The 18071-nt window shown below is 34.2% G+C and overlaps 1 protein-coding gene across 14 annotated transcripts in view; it reads right to left on the bottom strand.

Annotated features, from left to right (window-relative positions):
- CSPP1 (centrosome and spindle pole associated protein 1) overlaps positions 1-18071 on the bottom strand; it is a 220981-nt gene that overhangs the window by 83114 nt on the left and 119796 nt on the right. For 9 of the 14 annotated variants that reach the window (XM_082433615.1, XM_082433603.1, XM_082433610.1 and 6 more), the window contains exons 4-8: positions 12197-12300; positions 11148-11171; positions 7295-7375; positions 5915-6013; positions 4706-5148 (exon numbers count right to left, since the gene is read on the bottom strand). In XM_082433615.1, coding sequence (XP_082289741.1) covers positions 4706-5148; positions 5915-6013; positions 7295-7375; positions 11148-11171; positions 12197-12300 — 751 coding nt within the window. The remainder of the gene's footprint in view (positions 1-4705; positions 5149-5914; positions 6014-7294; positions 7376-11147; positions 11172-12196; positions 12301-18071) is intronic. The other 5 variants (XM_082433612.1, XM_082433608.1, XM_082433604.1 and 2 more) reach the window with 2 other exon arrangements.

Here is an 18071-nt window from a genome sequence, read left to right as displayed (position 1 = left end):
TCAGGGAGTCCAGAATTTTGGCACATGCTAGGAAAGTTTTTTCAGAAAGAGACAGACCTCATAAAAGGAAGAATTTATTTCCTTTCACATAGCAAATCAGATTTGACTGAGGGAGTAAAATAATTGTAAAATAGTTTCACCATCCTACCAACAAAATAAAAGTTAAAGCTATGTTAAATGGAAAAAGCTTTTTCTATTTCCTTGAAGAAATGGGTCAGTAATTCTAGTTAATTAGGTTCAAATCTCAATGCCCAAAGAAACCAGGTATAGGCTAGAAGGCAAGTTTACTCTAAAAATTAACACAAGGGACTTCCCTGGCGGCGCAGTGGTTAAGCATCCGCCTGCCAATGCAGGGCACACGGGTTCGAGCCCTGGTCCAGGAAGATCCCACATGCCGCGGAGCAACTAGGCCCGTGTGCCACAACTACTGAGCCTACGCTCTAGAGTCCGCGAGCCACAACTACTGAAGCCTGCGCGCCTAGAGCCCGTGCTCTGCAACAAAGGAAGCCACCGTAATGAGAAGCCCGCGCACCGCAACAAAGAGGAGCCCCCACTCGCCACAACTAGAGAAAGCCCGCGCACAGCAACGGAGACCCAACGCAGCCAAACATTTTAAAATTAATTAATTAATTAATTTTTTAAATTAACACAAGTTTATCTTTAAAAAAATAACTCTTACAGAAGAAAAGCAAGTTGTTTAAAACCACAGGTATTTTCAGCTAATTTAAATGTGAATGAACAACTCCTAAATGACAGTAATGTATCTTTTTCATTAATAAACCACAGAATCAAAAAAACTACTTCAGAAGTAAATTTACAATGTTTATGCTATCAAGAATGACATATTATAAAAATAAACTATTTACCATCTGTTAGTCCTGACACAACTTACAGGGAGAAAGAATCAAATTCCTCCTTACTTAAAAGAAATCATCTAATTCATAATGGTTACATCACCTGGTTTCATAGTAAAAATTTCTCTAATGTGAATGAATTCTGCTATTAGGGGTACTCTCAACTATAGAAATTAAAAGAAAACTACTGAGCTGTTAAATGTTGGTCACCATTTTTCTCATTGTTTTCTGTTCTTTCCCAATTTTTATATTTACTTTAATTCAATAACTGTTTTTCTAATATTTACCCCATCTTTAAAGTGGGGAAAATAATTAATATAAAAATGGTCCTTCCAAGTATAAATGAAAAGTAACTACTACAAGAAAAAAAGTAATACCAAGTCAAATAACTCATGTTCTAATAAGCTATTTCTCCTCATTTATACCTTACATATTAAGCATGCACACTTCTTAGAATGTCCTACACTAAGTAAGCGAGCACTCAAATCTATTGAGTCAGATTCTAATTGCAGATGGAGCAGAATTTCAGAATTTTGTTACATAACTAGCAAGATTACAAACTAACAAATATCAAGAGTAAAACAGACTGGAAGTGCTAACTGCATTAATCACATAAAAAATTTAAAAAACAGCATTCTTTAAGGCTAAATATTTCTTTTACTCATTAACATTGGTTATAAAGTAAAACATAATAAGGTAATATATTAACTTCTACAGCTCAAGTTAAATAATAAAGACTAGGATGACTATCTTTTTTAAAAGCATATAAATTTCAAAGTATTATAAGATACACTATTATGTTCAACTTTAGAAAGCTCCTAAAACATTATAAATTTAATTAAATTGGTAAATATGTATCAAACAATACACACAGGCACGCGCGCGCGCGCACACACACACACACACACACACACACACAGAATGCAACTGTTGAGCTAAGTGCTAACCATTCTGTTAACTATTTTAAAACACTTGCCAGTGATTAATGATTAGTTTAGAAAAGTAAAATCATTCCTGGGCTTTATCCTTCCAAAAGTGGGGAAAATATTTCATTAATAAATACATAATGATATATGGAAAAGTTTATAGGGTAATTAGAAAAGAACTGAGACCAAAAACCTAAAAATCAAAAATTACTAAAAATCAAAACTGGAATTTATCGCATGTTGACTATCAGAAGGAAATAAGAGAACATGGGAAATTTAGAAGAATGAAGAAAAATTTTGTACTTCTCAGTATATAGTCAGCCCTCCGTATCTGTAGGTTCTGCATCCGTGGAGTCAACCAATCTTGGATAGAAAACATTTGGGGGGAAAAATTCCAGAAAGCTCCAAAAGGCAAAACTTGAATTTCCTGCACACAGGTAACTACTTATCAATATATAGCACAACTATTTACACAGCATTTATATTAGATTAGATATTATAAGTAAACTAGAGATGATTTAAAGCATAAGGGAGGATGTGCATAGATTACACACAAACACTACACCAGTTTACATAAGGGACTTGAGCATCCAAAAATTTTGATACCCGTGAGGGGTCCTGGAATCGATCCCCCTTGGATACCAAGGAACAACTGTTTTAAGAATAAATAGTTAAATCAAGAGATCAAATGGAGCTTCCCTGGTGGCGCAGTGGTTGAGAGTCTGCCTGCCAGTGCAGGGGACACGGGTTCGAGCCCTGGTCTGGGAGGATCCCACATGCCACGGAGCAACTGGGCCTGTGAGCCAAAACTACTGAGCCTGCGTGTCTGGAGCCTGTGCTCCGCAACAAGAGAGGCCACGACGGTGAGAGGCCCGCGCACCGCAATGAAAAGTGGCCCCCGCTCGCCGCAACTAGAGAAAGCCCTCGCACAGAAACGAAGACCTAACACAGCCAAAAATTTTTAAATAATTAATTAATTAATTTTTTTTAAAAAAAGAGATCAAATGAAGTTACACATTTCTTTAGTCTCAAATATTTCACTAACAAGTAGAGTCATTTTTCCTAGCAACCACTCTGCCTGCCAAATAAATCTAATTAATGTTCAATGTGAAATCTTTTCTTTTAGAAATCTCCAAATCTGAAATATAGAAATCCAATTTTAACCTCACCTGCCATGGAGACATATGTGAAAAACCTTACAGTTAGAGATGTAAGAGCTTACACATTAACAAGATGTATAATAATGATTTACATTTTTAAGAAATATTGTAAAAACATTAAAATGTATAACAGGAATTATTCTCATTCATCTACATATTTAATCTATTCTTAAACTACTACTTGGGGAAGATTATATATGGAAACAGTTCATTTCGTTCATGGGATACATAAGAAAATAAGATTGTTCTCAAATAATTAGGCTGAAATTGATTTGTTAGTTCATGTATAAAATTATCACAGGGTGTAATTACAAAAATAATAGATTAAAATATATTATAAACAAAGCAACAACCATCATAAGTTTTTTGAAATTCCAAACTTAAAAGATACGCATTACATTATACTCTAAAGGTAAACTGACACCATAAGAAAAAAAAAGTTCTCATGTACAAATAAGGCAGTACCAAGAGTCCAAGAATATCTGTATTTCCCTAACTGAAACTTCTTGTAGTTCAGGTAGCCTTTGACTACCTCCAGATACAAACATTTTCAAATATAACACATTACAGAATTCAGAACATTTTCTGAAGTACAATTAGATTCAAATCAGAGATAAACTATAATTGGCATTACAAAATTCTAATCCTTCAGTCAAATTACCTAAATCAGGGTGAATATTAAAAAGATTGGATAAGCAGGATGTTATAACTAAAGAATAAAGAGTAGATGACAAAGAATTGAAAAGGCTTTGTATGATTATTTAATAATTAGAATAATGAACATGTAGCATTATGTCTCAGAAAATTTTCTAAAATACTACAAAAATAATCTATTTGGACTAATGAATGAAACAGGTCCCATGAACTGCTCAACATTTACATTTAATCCCTACAGGTTAACTAGTCAATGAAAATATCAGATCCTAGCATATTTTTATCTCCAAATCAAAAGTTAGATTAAAATATAGCAAGTTTTAAGTATTAAGACAAATGACTTAATAAGACCCCACTGCAGCAATTAATAAATTACAAATAGTGTCATAGAAACAACATGCAAAGGAACTGAAAAGCATCTAAAAATCTGATCAAAAAACCTTAGTGCCATATCACTAAAATAAACTTTCAATAAGTAACTTAAAAACAAAAAAAGTTGATAAAGGTACTTAGAACATAGAAATATTAAAGGAATAAACTGTATTTCATCCTTTTTAAGGTGTCTTTTTTCCCCCACATTTTAACATCTGAAACCAGGAGAGCCTTGGACCTGGTTGTAAGTCAAGTATTGCAGGGAGAAGTTATTTTTCTCCTGCCAGTCACCTAGGGGCACTATGGATATGAGATAACTCTGAATTCTCGCCTCAGAGTTGTTTTGTACAATACTGGCAGCATGAATTCAGACTGAAAACCTGAATCACTACTGGCTTACAGTTCAAATTCTCAGGGAAGTTCCTTTTTACTCCCTCCACTCAGTGCCAAGGTTGACAGTGGAAGTTTTTTTTCTGTCCTTTTCTGTGGGAAAGTCTATTTCCCATTTAAGTTTATATAAAGGTTGTAGTCTTTCAGTGTCCCAGCTTTTTAATGGGGCCCCTTTCTCCCCATCTTGGGTTGTTTTCTTTGTTCCTACAGTGGCACATAAAATTATGGCGTAACTTAAAACTGAAGCATCATGTAAATCAAATGAAACTGTGTCTCCTTAACATAATGATAAAAAGTAACAAGAATAATATTAAGCAAATAAAGAAGATAAAAATGAAGTTGTAAATACCTGTCATTTGTATACACTCTCAAAAGTCTTCTATCAAAATCACTTTCATATCTAAACCTCTCGTCCATTTCTTCACTTACTTCAGGATCTTGGCCTGGTCTATAATACTGTTTATCAAAAGCACGATCCTCATTAAACCTGTGAAATCTTCTATCTGGAATGTCAGTCTTGCTGACAAACCTCTGATGTTTTTTATTGGAAATGGCCACTTCTTCATTAGTTTTTTTAATGACTCTTCTATTATTCCTTAATTCAATTTCATCATCTAGTTTTCGGTATCTGTCTTCTTCTAGTCGTCTTTGGTTTAGAAGCTCTTCATATGCCTCTGAAGGAGTTAAGACATCTTTCCTAGGACCCTCTGAATTTTCCCAAGATGACTGCATTTGTGAAGGTAAATCAGGTTTAACCTGACTAATAGGTTTTTTACTTCTTTGATTCTTGTGCTGGCCAATTAAAAAAGAAAAAAAGAAGAAAAAGATCTTAAAGAGATGCTATTTCTTAAAAAGCAATTAAACTCTCAAATGATCTTAATCTATTTACTGTCTCAACTCTAAAGCTTAATCACCCATAAGAAACATCTTATCTTTAGGAAAAATACCTTCAAGGAAGTGTTATCCTTTAATAAAACTTAATAAATACCAAATAAATAGGTAACAGTAATATGGATAGATGGCTACAAAAAGAAAGGATAAACTATGCCAGGGAGATATTAGGCATATTTTGGCAGTTAAATATTGCTTCAAAATATTTCACATTAAATTCCTTCTCAACACAAAGAATACAGAAGGTAGTAAATTTTTTTGGCCCCAGTAACATCAACCACCCTTAAATTTGGGTTTAAAAAAAAAATAAATATATATATATATATATATATATATATATACACACACACACAGACACACACACACATAGCTAGAAATTATCAATATAAAAAAATCATTTAAAAATAAAAAATAACGTCACTTAAAACCAATCTCTAAAATTAAATCTCTTCTATGAAGTTAAAAAGTAGGGTAAGTTCTTCAATATGAGATAAAACCATTTACAAAATTCAAAATTTAAATGTCCTGTGTTTGGTTCAATTTGGCTTAACTTTTTAAATATTTGTATGAAAACTAAGTGAAATGTCTAATAATATAAAACTATTTTCAAGTAAGGGCAAATATTCAACCTGTGGTGTTAAAGATTTACTTTAAAAGCAAAACCTACCTCAGTACTCTTTTCTACCTGTCTGAACTTTTCCGTGCATTCTTCCTTATCCCTGAGAAATTGATTGTATTCTTTGTTGCGTTCAAGTTTCAACCTTTCCTTCAAATAGAAAACCAAAAGGCAACGTTAACTTCAACATCAGGAAAAAGTACCTAATGTCAAATCAGACTCATACAAATCAGAGATCTTACCCAGAATCAAGCTTTACTAATATTTTCAAGAAGAGAAGTAGCTGTAAGGCACAGGAGAAGCAGGAAGAGGTCCGAGACCACCAATGCAATTCCCCACGTCCATTCTTGCCACATTAAAATAAGATTTACTACATGCTTAAGTCCAGATTAGCACATGAGGTCTCTAATACTAAGGGAGCGGCTTTGATTATGAAACACCTCCATTTTATACGCCAGTAGTTACTTGGCTTAGATGATACCTTCCTAGGAGCCATGCCCTGTAAGTCCCTGAATTCTAGGTTTGTTTACCAACATCAATCCTAGGCAATCCAGGTGCACTCCGCCAAAAGCATTCGTAAATAAATCTCTCCCACTAGTAAGTATATGAATGTGTTTGCCAGGAGGTCTATCATTAGCATGTTTCCAAGATCTGACCAGGTTACTGTCCTACTTTCCTTCTCAGGGACATCTCTTGCCTCCAGTCCCCCACCCCACTCCTGAAAGACCTGCTTCTAAACATTTCTTTCCCAAGTTTAAGGAAAGGTCCTTGTTATATTTTAAACATAAAAAGGTAAAATATTATAACGTAAATGTTCTGTTGAAATACAAACATGTTGCATTAGTAAATGTTCTTAAGCCCTAATACCTTCAACATCACTGAAACAGCACAATCTAAAAAAAAAAGTATTAAAAGAGCGAGGCTGTCTTTTGAAACTTAACTGTCCATTTGTCTTACATACTGTGTCATGACTCTCATCTAGCTTGGGAATTTGAGTCTCTACAAGAGGTGTACAGTGCTTAATCACTACACCCTGTTCAGATTTTGTACATGTATCTGTGATGGGAACACACATTCAAATAGCCCCAGATGTCACCTACATAAAAGCTCAGTATACTCTCTCATCCGCTCATCTCACTGATAATTGTGTCATATACCATGAACTTTATAGCTTAGAAACCAATGCTGAAAAAAACCAAATTCTGAATATTCAACTCATCATTATATTAAAGAAATATATCATATTACATGGTTACAAATTTAACATTCAAAAAACCTTGTTTAAACAGCACTAGAGACTCCACAGATTTTGAAAAAATCAAGTACAGGATATGATGTGATCTTGTTTGCATTTAAATCAAGAGTATGTTCTTTCATGATTTTGATGCCTCATAAAACTGCTACCAACAATTACTACTCCTATCCACCTACCTTGGCAGATAACCTCTCACCAATAGGAAGAGAAACTCCCAGAGTAGATGGATCTGTTTCACTCGTGGATAGAAAATTTTTCTGTATATGTACATATTAAAAAAAATATATTACCTAATTGCCTTTATAAAATGTTTCATAAATGTCTTTACATTCTATATTCTAAATTATTACATTATACAGACCAACAGAATCAAATGGAGATGAAAATAGAAACTATAAATGTATAGAGCCTATACCAAAAGTAATTAGAAAAAAAGAGAATTTTCTAATTTCCCTATAGTTACTTTAGTGGATCTCTATTTAAATGCCAGAAGACATAAACTACAAACATTATTTCTCTATGTGCCTCTCCATTCTTGCTCATTAAGCATTTAGGTAACACAGTGTGGCAGATAGAGCATCAGACTAGGAATCCAAAGACCTGGGCTCTAGGACCAGCCCCAGCATTTCTCAGTTGTGCAACACTGAGCAAGTCACTTAACCTCCCTGACCCAGACTTTCTTCTTCTGTAAAATGAGAATGGCATCTGCTCTGCCTTACCAAAGCTGGTATAGGATCAAGGAGGATAAAGAAATGTAAAATCTCTTTGAACACTGTAAAACAAACACAAGGGATTTGTAAAAAATACACACAACCACCAACTTTCTGGTACTGTTCCTTAGTAGGCATATAATCTGGATAAGTTACTTAACTTCTCTGCCTCCGTTTCTTTGTAGAACAGGAATAATGGCACCTACATCACTAGGTTATGAGGATTAAATCAATCAATACTTATTAACCTAATTTCATGTATTTTATTTATTCATAAAACAAGCAATTATTGACCATCTAATACCTTCCAGTTACTTTTATAGGTAGTAGGGAGACAACCATAAGCATATGTTCCCTATACTTAAGAGATTTAAAATTCAGTTGAAGAAACAAACACGGAAACAAATAACTACAATATAATGTACTACGATAGAGTTACATTCAAAACATTACAGGAACAAAGTAATTAATAAAACTGATTAATAAGGTTTTGTTAAATCTGAATTTACAAATAAGTTGTGCTACAAAAGCTAATTTGAAAGTTGGTAATACAAAATTCTAAGCTTTTTTGTCAAGGAAACAATATGACACATGACTAGATCCCTGCGTCAGTTTGATCCCTATATACCAAAGTACACTGTAAACCTAGCCATTTTGTAGAGTTATACATGTACCAAAAAACACATTCAGAGTTCCAGTCTTGGGAATACAGAGATACTGCATCCTTACTCCTTCATTAGGCAATTCCCCACTCCCAGCATGGGTCCAGGATGATGTTTGTACTTTTCAATAAAATGAAAAAAATTAATAATAAGGACAATACAGTGAGTTTTTCAAAAAGCTGAATTTTAATCATTCATTCATTCATTTAGTAAATACTGAGTGCCTAATATGTCTAAACTGTTTAATACATCTGGGACTCATCAGTGAACAAAACAAAAGATCTTTGCCTTCCTGAAGCTTACATTCCAGCAGGGGAAATTGACAAGAAATAATAAACATAATGAAGAGTAATTATATGGTATGTTAGAAGGTGGTAAGTGCTATGACCAAAAAATAAAAAAGCAAAAAGAATAAGCTACAGGTATTACAGGCTTCTAGGGAATGGGAGTGGGAAAACTGGAAATCTGGAGTTCCCTTTTAGACATGTTCAACATAAGATACTAGACTTCTAAGTGAAAATGTCAAATAGGCAACCAACTAGAAGAGTTGGAGGTTCAGGAGAGAGGTCTGGGCTAGAAATATAAATTTACTGATTCAGTTTAAAAACTTCTCCTGAGAATATGTTCTTTGTGTGTTGTTAGATGGTCAAGTGTCTTTTATTCTAAAAACTGGAAAGAAGATGGTAGTTAATTGTTCGTTTTAGTGGCTCTTCTTGGAAAAATTTTAAGATTTGATTACTTTTTAATTTAAATATCCATGCAAACCAGAAGTGTGGAAGCCACAAGAAATCCAGAAAGAATGGGACTTGTAAACTGTACATATTCCAGGGGTCAAGGAACCCACTGCAGCCACCTCCCCATGTCCTATGTAATTTTCTTTTTCCCTTGCTTTCCTCTCCACTCCCGCCTTCTCAGATGTCAACCAAAAATTGTCTTTGTCATATTAACAAACGATTGTTCCTCTACCACAACCATATTCTTAATAATCCAAAACCAAAAACTCCTTCACATCCCTTTGTATTTAAAGATTTGTGCTCTTTGATTCTTCTCTTTCATAAAGGCAATTTCTTCTTATACCTCCCACTGCCATTCTTTTTTAAAATCTTGTACCTATAAAGTAATGTAAAACCCACAAGTGAAAACAGTAGCTATCGAGGAAAACTCCACCCAATAAGTAGCAGTAGGGAAGAGGAGAGGATAATGAGGCACAAGGCCAGGGAGGCAGGCTGGAACATGAAAGACTTCATGTGTCACAGCTAAGGAATTTGGATTTTTATCCTGAAGGCAGTGAGGAGACACTGAAGTATTTAAATCGGTAAGATCAGGATCATTCCGGAAAGTAGCATGGAGAATGGACTGAAAATCAGTGCAAGGAGATCAGTCAAAAATCTGGGACTTCCCTGCTGGTCCAGTGGCTAAGACTCCGCGCTCCCAGTGCAGGGGGCCTGGGTTCAATCCCTGGTCAGGGAACTAGATCCCACATGTCACAACTAAGAGTTAGCACGCCACAACGAAGATCCCGCATGCTGCAACTAAGACCCAGCTCAGCCAAATAAATAAATAAATATTTTTTAAAAAAATCTGTAGCAGTAATTTAAGACAATAAGAGTGTCTAACATGAAGAACTAACTATCCAAAAGGAAATTTATCAAGCTCCTCACAAGCTGCTCAAGCAGATATAATGGTTCACAACTATCATACATATCAAGTTAAAAATCTACTGCCTTCTAACCTATCTTATTCTATCTATCTACATCATTATATCTTACTACTCTCCAAAAAAAAAAATCTACTGTAACTCAGTCAGGCTGGTAAAGCTAATATGTCTCATGCATACACAACTGAAGTCTGCCCTCCAAGTCCTTCTTCATTCTACTACTCTCCATCTGAAAAGCTTCCTCTCCTCTAGAATATCCAAATTCTACCTATCCTATAATGTCTTACAAAATAACACCTTGAGCCCTTTCCTGATCATTTTATCTGTCTTGTTAAGAGTTATCACTTTCTGAATTGTATGAATGTATCTCTACAACTAAAGGCTAAGCCCCTTGAAGATAGGATTCATACCAGGTTTATCTTCATAAGTGTTTAAAAAGTGTTGGTTGTATGATGAATGGATGTGTAAGATTCATTTTTAAAAGTTTTATAAAACGTTTTCTTTGTTTTCCAATATAAATTTACAAATGTAATCCACAAGTTTGGGTGCAAAAATATTGAGTAATCCAGACTGACAGCACACAGTTCAAAAATATATGAGAACATCTTGAATATTCCATTATTTTATTAATCTTAATGTGATTAGCACAATTATAATTATTTTGAAGAACAAAAACTAGCATGCTGAAAACAAAGGGACTTACAATAGCTGCTGAGTATTTCTAAAAGATGCATAAGAAAGCAATATAAACAAATGCAAAGCAGGAATCAAAAAGAATACTTGATTGTATTAATAGAAACTTATAATGTACAGAGTGTCATTTTGCTAAAAGCAAGAAACCAAAATGGTGCCATTCAAAAGTCTCTGAATCACAAATGAAGCTATTTTTCTTATTAGTTTGAGTACAACAATATCATAAATGCAAATGATTACAAGCTACTAGATCTAAAACAAAACAAAACAAAAAAATTAAAGGACAGCATTTTGCAGGCAGCCCTACCTTTCTTTTTGCTTGTGTAATACCCTAAAGTCAAGGGAAACAAACCATTGGTAAAATGTATTCAAAGTCCTTTCTCTCTATGTACAAATCAGAATAAATAAGAGACCATTTATACATTTGGAATAAACATTATCAAGTAGAAAAAACTAAAGAATATCTTGGGATGACTAGAAACATCCTGACTGTTTAGATACATTTATAACCTAGTAAGTAAATTGCATTTTAAAACTTACAATAGTGGCATGGACATATACACACTACCAAATGTAAAATAGATAGCTAGTGGGAAGCAGCCACATAGCACAGAGAGATTAGCTCGGTGCTTTGTGACCACCTAGAGGGGTGGAATAGGGAGGGTGGGAGGGAGACACAAGAGGGAGGAGATACGGGGATATATGTACATGTGCAGCTGATTCACTTTGTTATAAAGCAGAAACTAACACACCACTGTAAAGCAATTATACTCCAATAAAGACGTTTAAAAATAAAAAAAACTTACAATAAATCATTAGTTTAGTTATTATATAATTTAACAAAATATACTTAAAACAAGAGTTCCACTAAGCAAATGGATTAAACTATAAAGTAAATAGATTAAACTATAAAGCAAAGACTGGTGGTTAAGGAAATATGCTGAAGGAAGTTTTATAAGCTTAGCTCATAGGAAAATAATTAGCAACTAGAACTCCACATGTCATTTTAATACATGGCTGAGCAGAGGAGAGTAGTAGGAAATCATAACTAGGCTATTTTAAACCATGACAACTTTACACAAAACATGAACAAAAAGAATTTACAATCTCATTTACAATTGGAACCCACTGCCCTACTTAAAAGGTCAAGAGTCTGTTATTCCATGGCACCAGTTCTCAGCACCGTTTTTTTCTCTATCAATGTGTACGTGTATATGTGTCACTTAACTTTTGCTACAATATCCATTGCTAGATACCATTACAAACCTAAAAATTAATGCATATGACTAAAACCTTAGGAAAACAAATTTAGGAGGTAAATTCTGAAGCATAAAACTAGTTAGTAGAACTCATTACCTGAGTAAGATAGCATCTGTAATCTTGCCGCAATTCTTCTTTCAGTTTATGTTTCTTCCGTTCGTAGTCTTCCCCAAGTGGTAAACTTAATCCATAATCAATTCCTAGAAAGAAAACAACTTCTTAAGCAATGTAGCTCATTTTCAACCCAATCTCAATTTTAATACAATCTTCTGTAACAAAGCACAGTATGAAGGAACACAGTCATGTTGATTCTGAGACTTGGATCAGGATAATAAATTTTTCATTTGAAATGTTTCAATAGGTAATACATTCACATAATGGAAAATATCCCTCCCTCCCATGAACCCCAGCCACCCAGTTCTCCTGCCCAAAACAACCAACATTGCTGTGTCTGTGTCTCCTTCCAGAGACTTTTATATATCTGTAAAAAGATATCTTTATATTTCAGTGTGTGTGTGTTATATTTACTTCTTCCCCTTTAGATAAATGGTTCTGCATTGTTTGCCATCTTGCAAACAAAATTAAAGAAAAGCCAATTACCTTTACGTCTTCATTTAATTCTATTGAAATTTCTTTTAAAATACTTACAACTTTAATGTCTGTTTTTCAGTCTGTGAAAATTAATAATGTGATTTTTTAACTTATAAGAATATCCATGTTATAATTTTTAAAATTTTACTATAGTTGATTTACAATGTTGTGTTAATTTCTGCTGTACAGCAAAGTGATTAGGTTATACATATATATACTTTTTCATATTCTTTTCCATTATGGTTTATCACAGGGTACTGAATACAACATGTTTGAAAAAAATTTTTAGAGCCTTGCATGGCTTAGGCTGAAATTTCCAAAAACTTTTAAAGTTAAGCCACCAATTCTGATTTCATATAAATGGATATTAATTTTTATTGTGATAAAACGTACATGATATAAGATTTACCATTTTAACCATATTCAAGCATACAGTTCACTGGCATTAAGTACATTCAAAATGTTGTGCAACCACCACCATTATCCATTTCCAGAGTTTTTTCATAATCCCAACAGAAACTCTGTAAAAGAATCTTAGTTTTTTAAGAAAAACTTCCATTTTGAGTAGGGTTTCCTTACTCAAGAGTTTAAAAATCAAATTATATTTTGGGGTGATGACAACAGTGATGGCTGCACAACTTGTAAATACACTGAAAACAAGTGAACTGTACAATTTAAATGGGTACAGTTTATGTTATGTAAATTATATCTCAACAAAACTGTTAAAATCAAATTACATACTTTTAATTATTTTTAATAGTAAAATGTTATATCAAGAAGCACAGATATCAGATCAGTATTTCGATTTGTGGAGCCCCTCTCACTTTTTTTAGTCCTACTATGCAATACTATAGTATAAAATATTATTTCTGAAGAAAATAAAAAGTTTCCTTAAAGAGTCAGCTACAAGAAATATAGATGAAACAACTGACTGTAGGTAATAAACCAATAAGGATATTACCATTTTTTGTGCCTTATTCCTCACAATGCAGCTAAATGATGGAAACTTATCATGACTGTGTCATATCACTGCTTTATTATATCACTAAAATATTTCAGGGGCAAAAATGCCAAAGTAGTATAAATATAAATGGATGTCTATTGATTTTTATGCAATACTAAATTCCCCTTTCTACCATAAACACCCGAATTCTCTTCATAAACACTTTTGGCCTGCTTAACTCCTGATGACAGAGGGTATAACAGAGGATTCCTTAGAGACACCTCTCACTCATGCTCCCATCTCTCTTCCAAAAGAATCTAAAGCATTCCATATGCTTGGAACTTTAAATCATCCTAGCATTCTTTCTTCACAAAGGAAATTTAAAAACTTTATTTTTAAAGATACAGAATTCAAGTCTAAAGAGAAAAATGGTTTGATTCTCACATTCAGAATGGAGTATCATATATGAAATTAAACTATAAAATCAATGAAGGCAAGGTCCATGTTTATTCAATTTTATAATTCCTGGCACACAACTTGTACTCAAAAAATGTTCACTGAATAAACGTGTAAAAGAATATATGAATGCATACCTGAGTAAGAGGAAGAATAAAGAGAAAGAACACTATTCTTAGTATTTCATTTCTGCTTCTAGTGGTCTGATTGCATAGAAAAAGTAAGCGTAATAACTAGTAACCAGAGCTATGTATCTCTCGTTATACAGGATCACAGTGGATGCTCTATTGCGTCAAAGGCGAAAAGAAAACAATGCTACAAGGGTGATGCCCCCTGCAACATGCTCAGCTTTCCTACTCGGCGGAACAAGTAATTTACAGCTTTTTAAGTCATGTGTTTAAGGTGGCTTTTACTGCTGATTTTCAGCTCTGCTTGGTGGGTTTATGGAGAAGAAAAGAAAGAAAAATCTGGTTCATTTTCACCTATAATTATCGTTCATACGAAGTTCAATTTTATTTATCATGAGTATTTGCTTTTTACTATTGATTCAAATAGTATTTGTAATAATTGTCTTAAAACACAGTAAGAATATATAATGCCTTCGGAATTATTTAAAATTTTATTAATTGAAGGTTTAGGCAACAGAAAATACTAACTTTTTAATTCTTATTTTTGTCATCTGGTACCAATATTTTATGGTAGTAGACGTAGGTCATAGAAATAAAATTAAGAACTGTATGGAACAATTTAAATATTCTGTTCACTTTAAACTAAGCATTAACAATGGCATCCTAACTGACTTAATGAGCTGAGAAATACGGTGATACTTACCTTTTCAGAGCAGTTGTCTTCTCATGGTTCTAGTAGCAAGTAAAGCATTAGTGTCATCTTAGGGTCATTTGAAGTGATGTCACTTCACCAAGAACATAAGTGACTCTAAGTTAACATTATGTTTCAGAACTACAGCGATTAGAAGTATTTGGTTTCCATAGTGGCTGTGGGTTAAATATTTAAAACTACAGTGTATAATCTTTTTAAAATTAATTTATCTTCTAACATAGCACTCATAGTAAATACTTTACAAATTACCATGAAACAGTTTCTTATTTTCATTATTATATTACCATGATAAAGTATTAAGTAAAAACAATCAAAGGACAAAATATAGGAAATAATAATAAGTCTTTCCCTAAGCAGGTGACTTAACAGATGCAGCTACTTTGAGGAGAACATTGTACTCAAACTTCAGCTATAAAGACATTATTACAAAGGATCCATTTGACTTGTACAAACTGAACCAAAGAGGTAGAATGTATGGGATTTAGTTTGTAATAAGAGAAACCTAAGACTAAATATGCTACAAGGAATGACAAAAGTACAACTAAAAATTAGTAAAAACAACAATTTCCTTTTGTCTATTTTCCAAAATCTTTATATTAACTGTAATTTTTTAGCTTAGTCTAAACTCTAGAGTGACTCTGCAATGGGAAATTCTGCTGTTGCTTCTTTTCTGATACTATTTTTTTAATATTTTTCTGGTATTATTTTTAAATTACAACAATGTAATTTTCCTTCCTTATAATTCTTTCTTTTCCAAGTCTCCATGAGCATAATTGTATTTAAAATGAATTTTTAAAAATCATACCAGGGCTTCCCTGGTGGCGCAGTGGTTGAGAATCTGCCTGCCAATGCAGGGGACACAGGTTCGAGCCCCGGTCTGGGAAGATCCCACATGCCGCGGAGCAACTAGGCCCGTGAGACACAACTACTGAGCCTGCACGTCTGGAGCTTGTGCTCTGCTACAAGAGAGGCCGTGACAGTGAGAGGCCCACGCACCGCGATGAAGAGTGACCCCCGCTCGCCGCAACTAGAGAAAGCCCTCGCACAGAAACAAAGACCCAACACAGCCAAAAATAAATTAATTAATTTTAAAAAATCATACCAAATAATTTCTAGTAACAAGAATAAAATCTTTTTTCTTACTTAGATAATTTGTCATTTTTTGCTTGCAGATTTACAAAACATGACTTCAGAGCATGAAAGCTAAAATAAATCTAGTGCATTCTGGAGCCTGGAGGGCTGATCAATGGCATTTTGATATGAGTGAGAGATATTGCCTAGAAACGGTGGATGGATTAAAAAATACCTAGGGAATACAAAAGTTAAAGATGGATTCTGTAGTCCAAAGTTTAGAGGTGAGGGAGCTAAAAAGGAACCAGAAAAAAAAAAAAAAGACTGAAAAGGATTGTGTTGGTAGTCTTCAAAGCCATCCCCAGGCTTGGTGATTTGATAGGACTCACAGGACACAGAAGTCATTATACTCACAATTATGGCTTATTACCATGAAAGATTATAGAGCAAAATTAACAAAGGGAAAAGGTACATGGGGCAAAGTCCAGAGGAAACTAGGTGCAAACTTCCAAGAGTTCTTCTCCAGTGGAATCACACAGGACACGCTTAATTCCTGCAGCAACAAGTTGTGACAACACATGTGAAGTGTTGTTTACCAGGGAAGCTCATTACTCAGTGCCCAAGATTTTTAATGGGAGCTGGTCACCTAGGCACCCTCTGCCTAGTACGGACCAAAATTCCAGACTCTGCAGACAGAAAGCAGGTATTCTGCATAAACCATGTGGTTTGTACAACAGTTTAGGCACAATGAGCCACTCTTTCTATAGGTGTAGGAAACTATTTACAAGCTAAGTTCCAGACAGCAGCCAATAGCCAGCCTGTAGTGGAAACCTTAGCAGCAGACAGTAGCTGCTCCAGGTCTCTCAACAGATGCATTAAGTAGCTTTTTAATCTCAAGAGGTCATGGTCACATCCTTATACTATATGTCACAAAAGTGGTATCTTCAAACGCACAACAGGACCTATGCTACCATATACAGAAAAAGAAGAGAGGGCTATATACATGTGTGCACAATATAGTCATGAAACTGTACAAAAGAAACTGCTTAACAAGAGAGACTAGAGGACAAGGTTGGGAGGATCACCAATTCTCAGGCTATATACTTCTGTGTTCTTTGTAATTTTTTACCATGTGCATGTTTTCCTTTATTTCTTTAATGGAAAATACAGGGAAAAAACCCCCAAATACAGCAATGTGCTCATCCTTGTCACTGAGCCAGGAACTACATTTCAAAAGCACTGCAGAAAATCTATGAATGTTGGGTCAAAATATATTTATGTATGAAAAAATGTTGGAAGTATTAACTGCATTATTTCATCTATTAAAAATGTTTTCCAGGATATAAAACATCAAAATCAAAGGAATAATGCTCAACCAGTCTAAGGGAAAATGTTCAACTTCTCTAAAGAAGAGAAAGGATTAGGAGATGATCTTTAACTGAGGTAAGATTGAACTAAATTTGAAAGATTAATGTAAGCATTTCTCTTCAGTAATTGTTATTAAACATGAAAATGAGCTAAGTAAGAGAAGTCTAAGAATTTTTTAAATAAAAGAATCACAAGTATTATGCCTAGAAATGATTTAGGGAGATGGAAGGTATCATTCACTTTTACAGATCATTTTCAGCTGATTCTTTCATAATTTCATTAAATCTCAGTTATTCTAACTCCTTATCAAGGACACCATTTCATCAGCTTATACGGACTAAACCACGTACATGCTGTACATAATAAAGAATCTGGCTAGCCTCTGTCTCTGGTCTCTGGGAGGTAACTTCTAAATTCCTGGAACTTTCTGAGCAATGAGAGTGTCTCTGCTACTCCTGATAGGCCCCCAGAACATACCTCTTAGTTGATACCAATAAGGTGACTCATGAGCCCCTAGTTTATGCCAAAGAGATGACACAGACGGGGACTGGTCACACCAAAAAGATCAAACATGTAATTGGAGGGTTGGACCTCTGACCCATGTGACATCAGCCTGACCTCAGGAAAGCAGAAGGTCTGGAGACTGAGACACATGGACAATGATTCAATCATTCACGCCTACACAATGAAACTCCAGTAAAA

This window comes from Balaenoptera physalus (genome assembly GCF_965194825.1).
Source record: "Balaenoptera physalus genome assembly, chromosome: 17".
Classification (NCBI taxonomy): Eukaryota; Metazoa; Chordata; class Mammalia; order Artiodactyla; family Balaenopteridae; genus Balaenoptera; species Balaenoptera physalus.
This window is presented reverse-complemented; position numbering and strand designations above follow the sequence as displayed.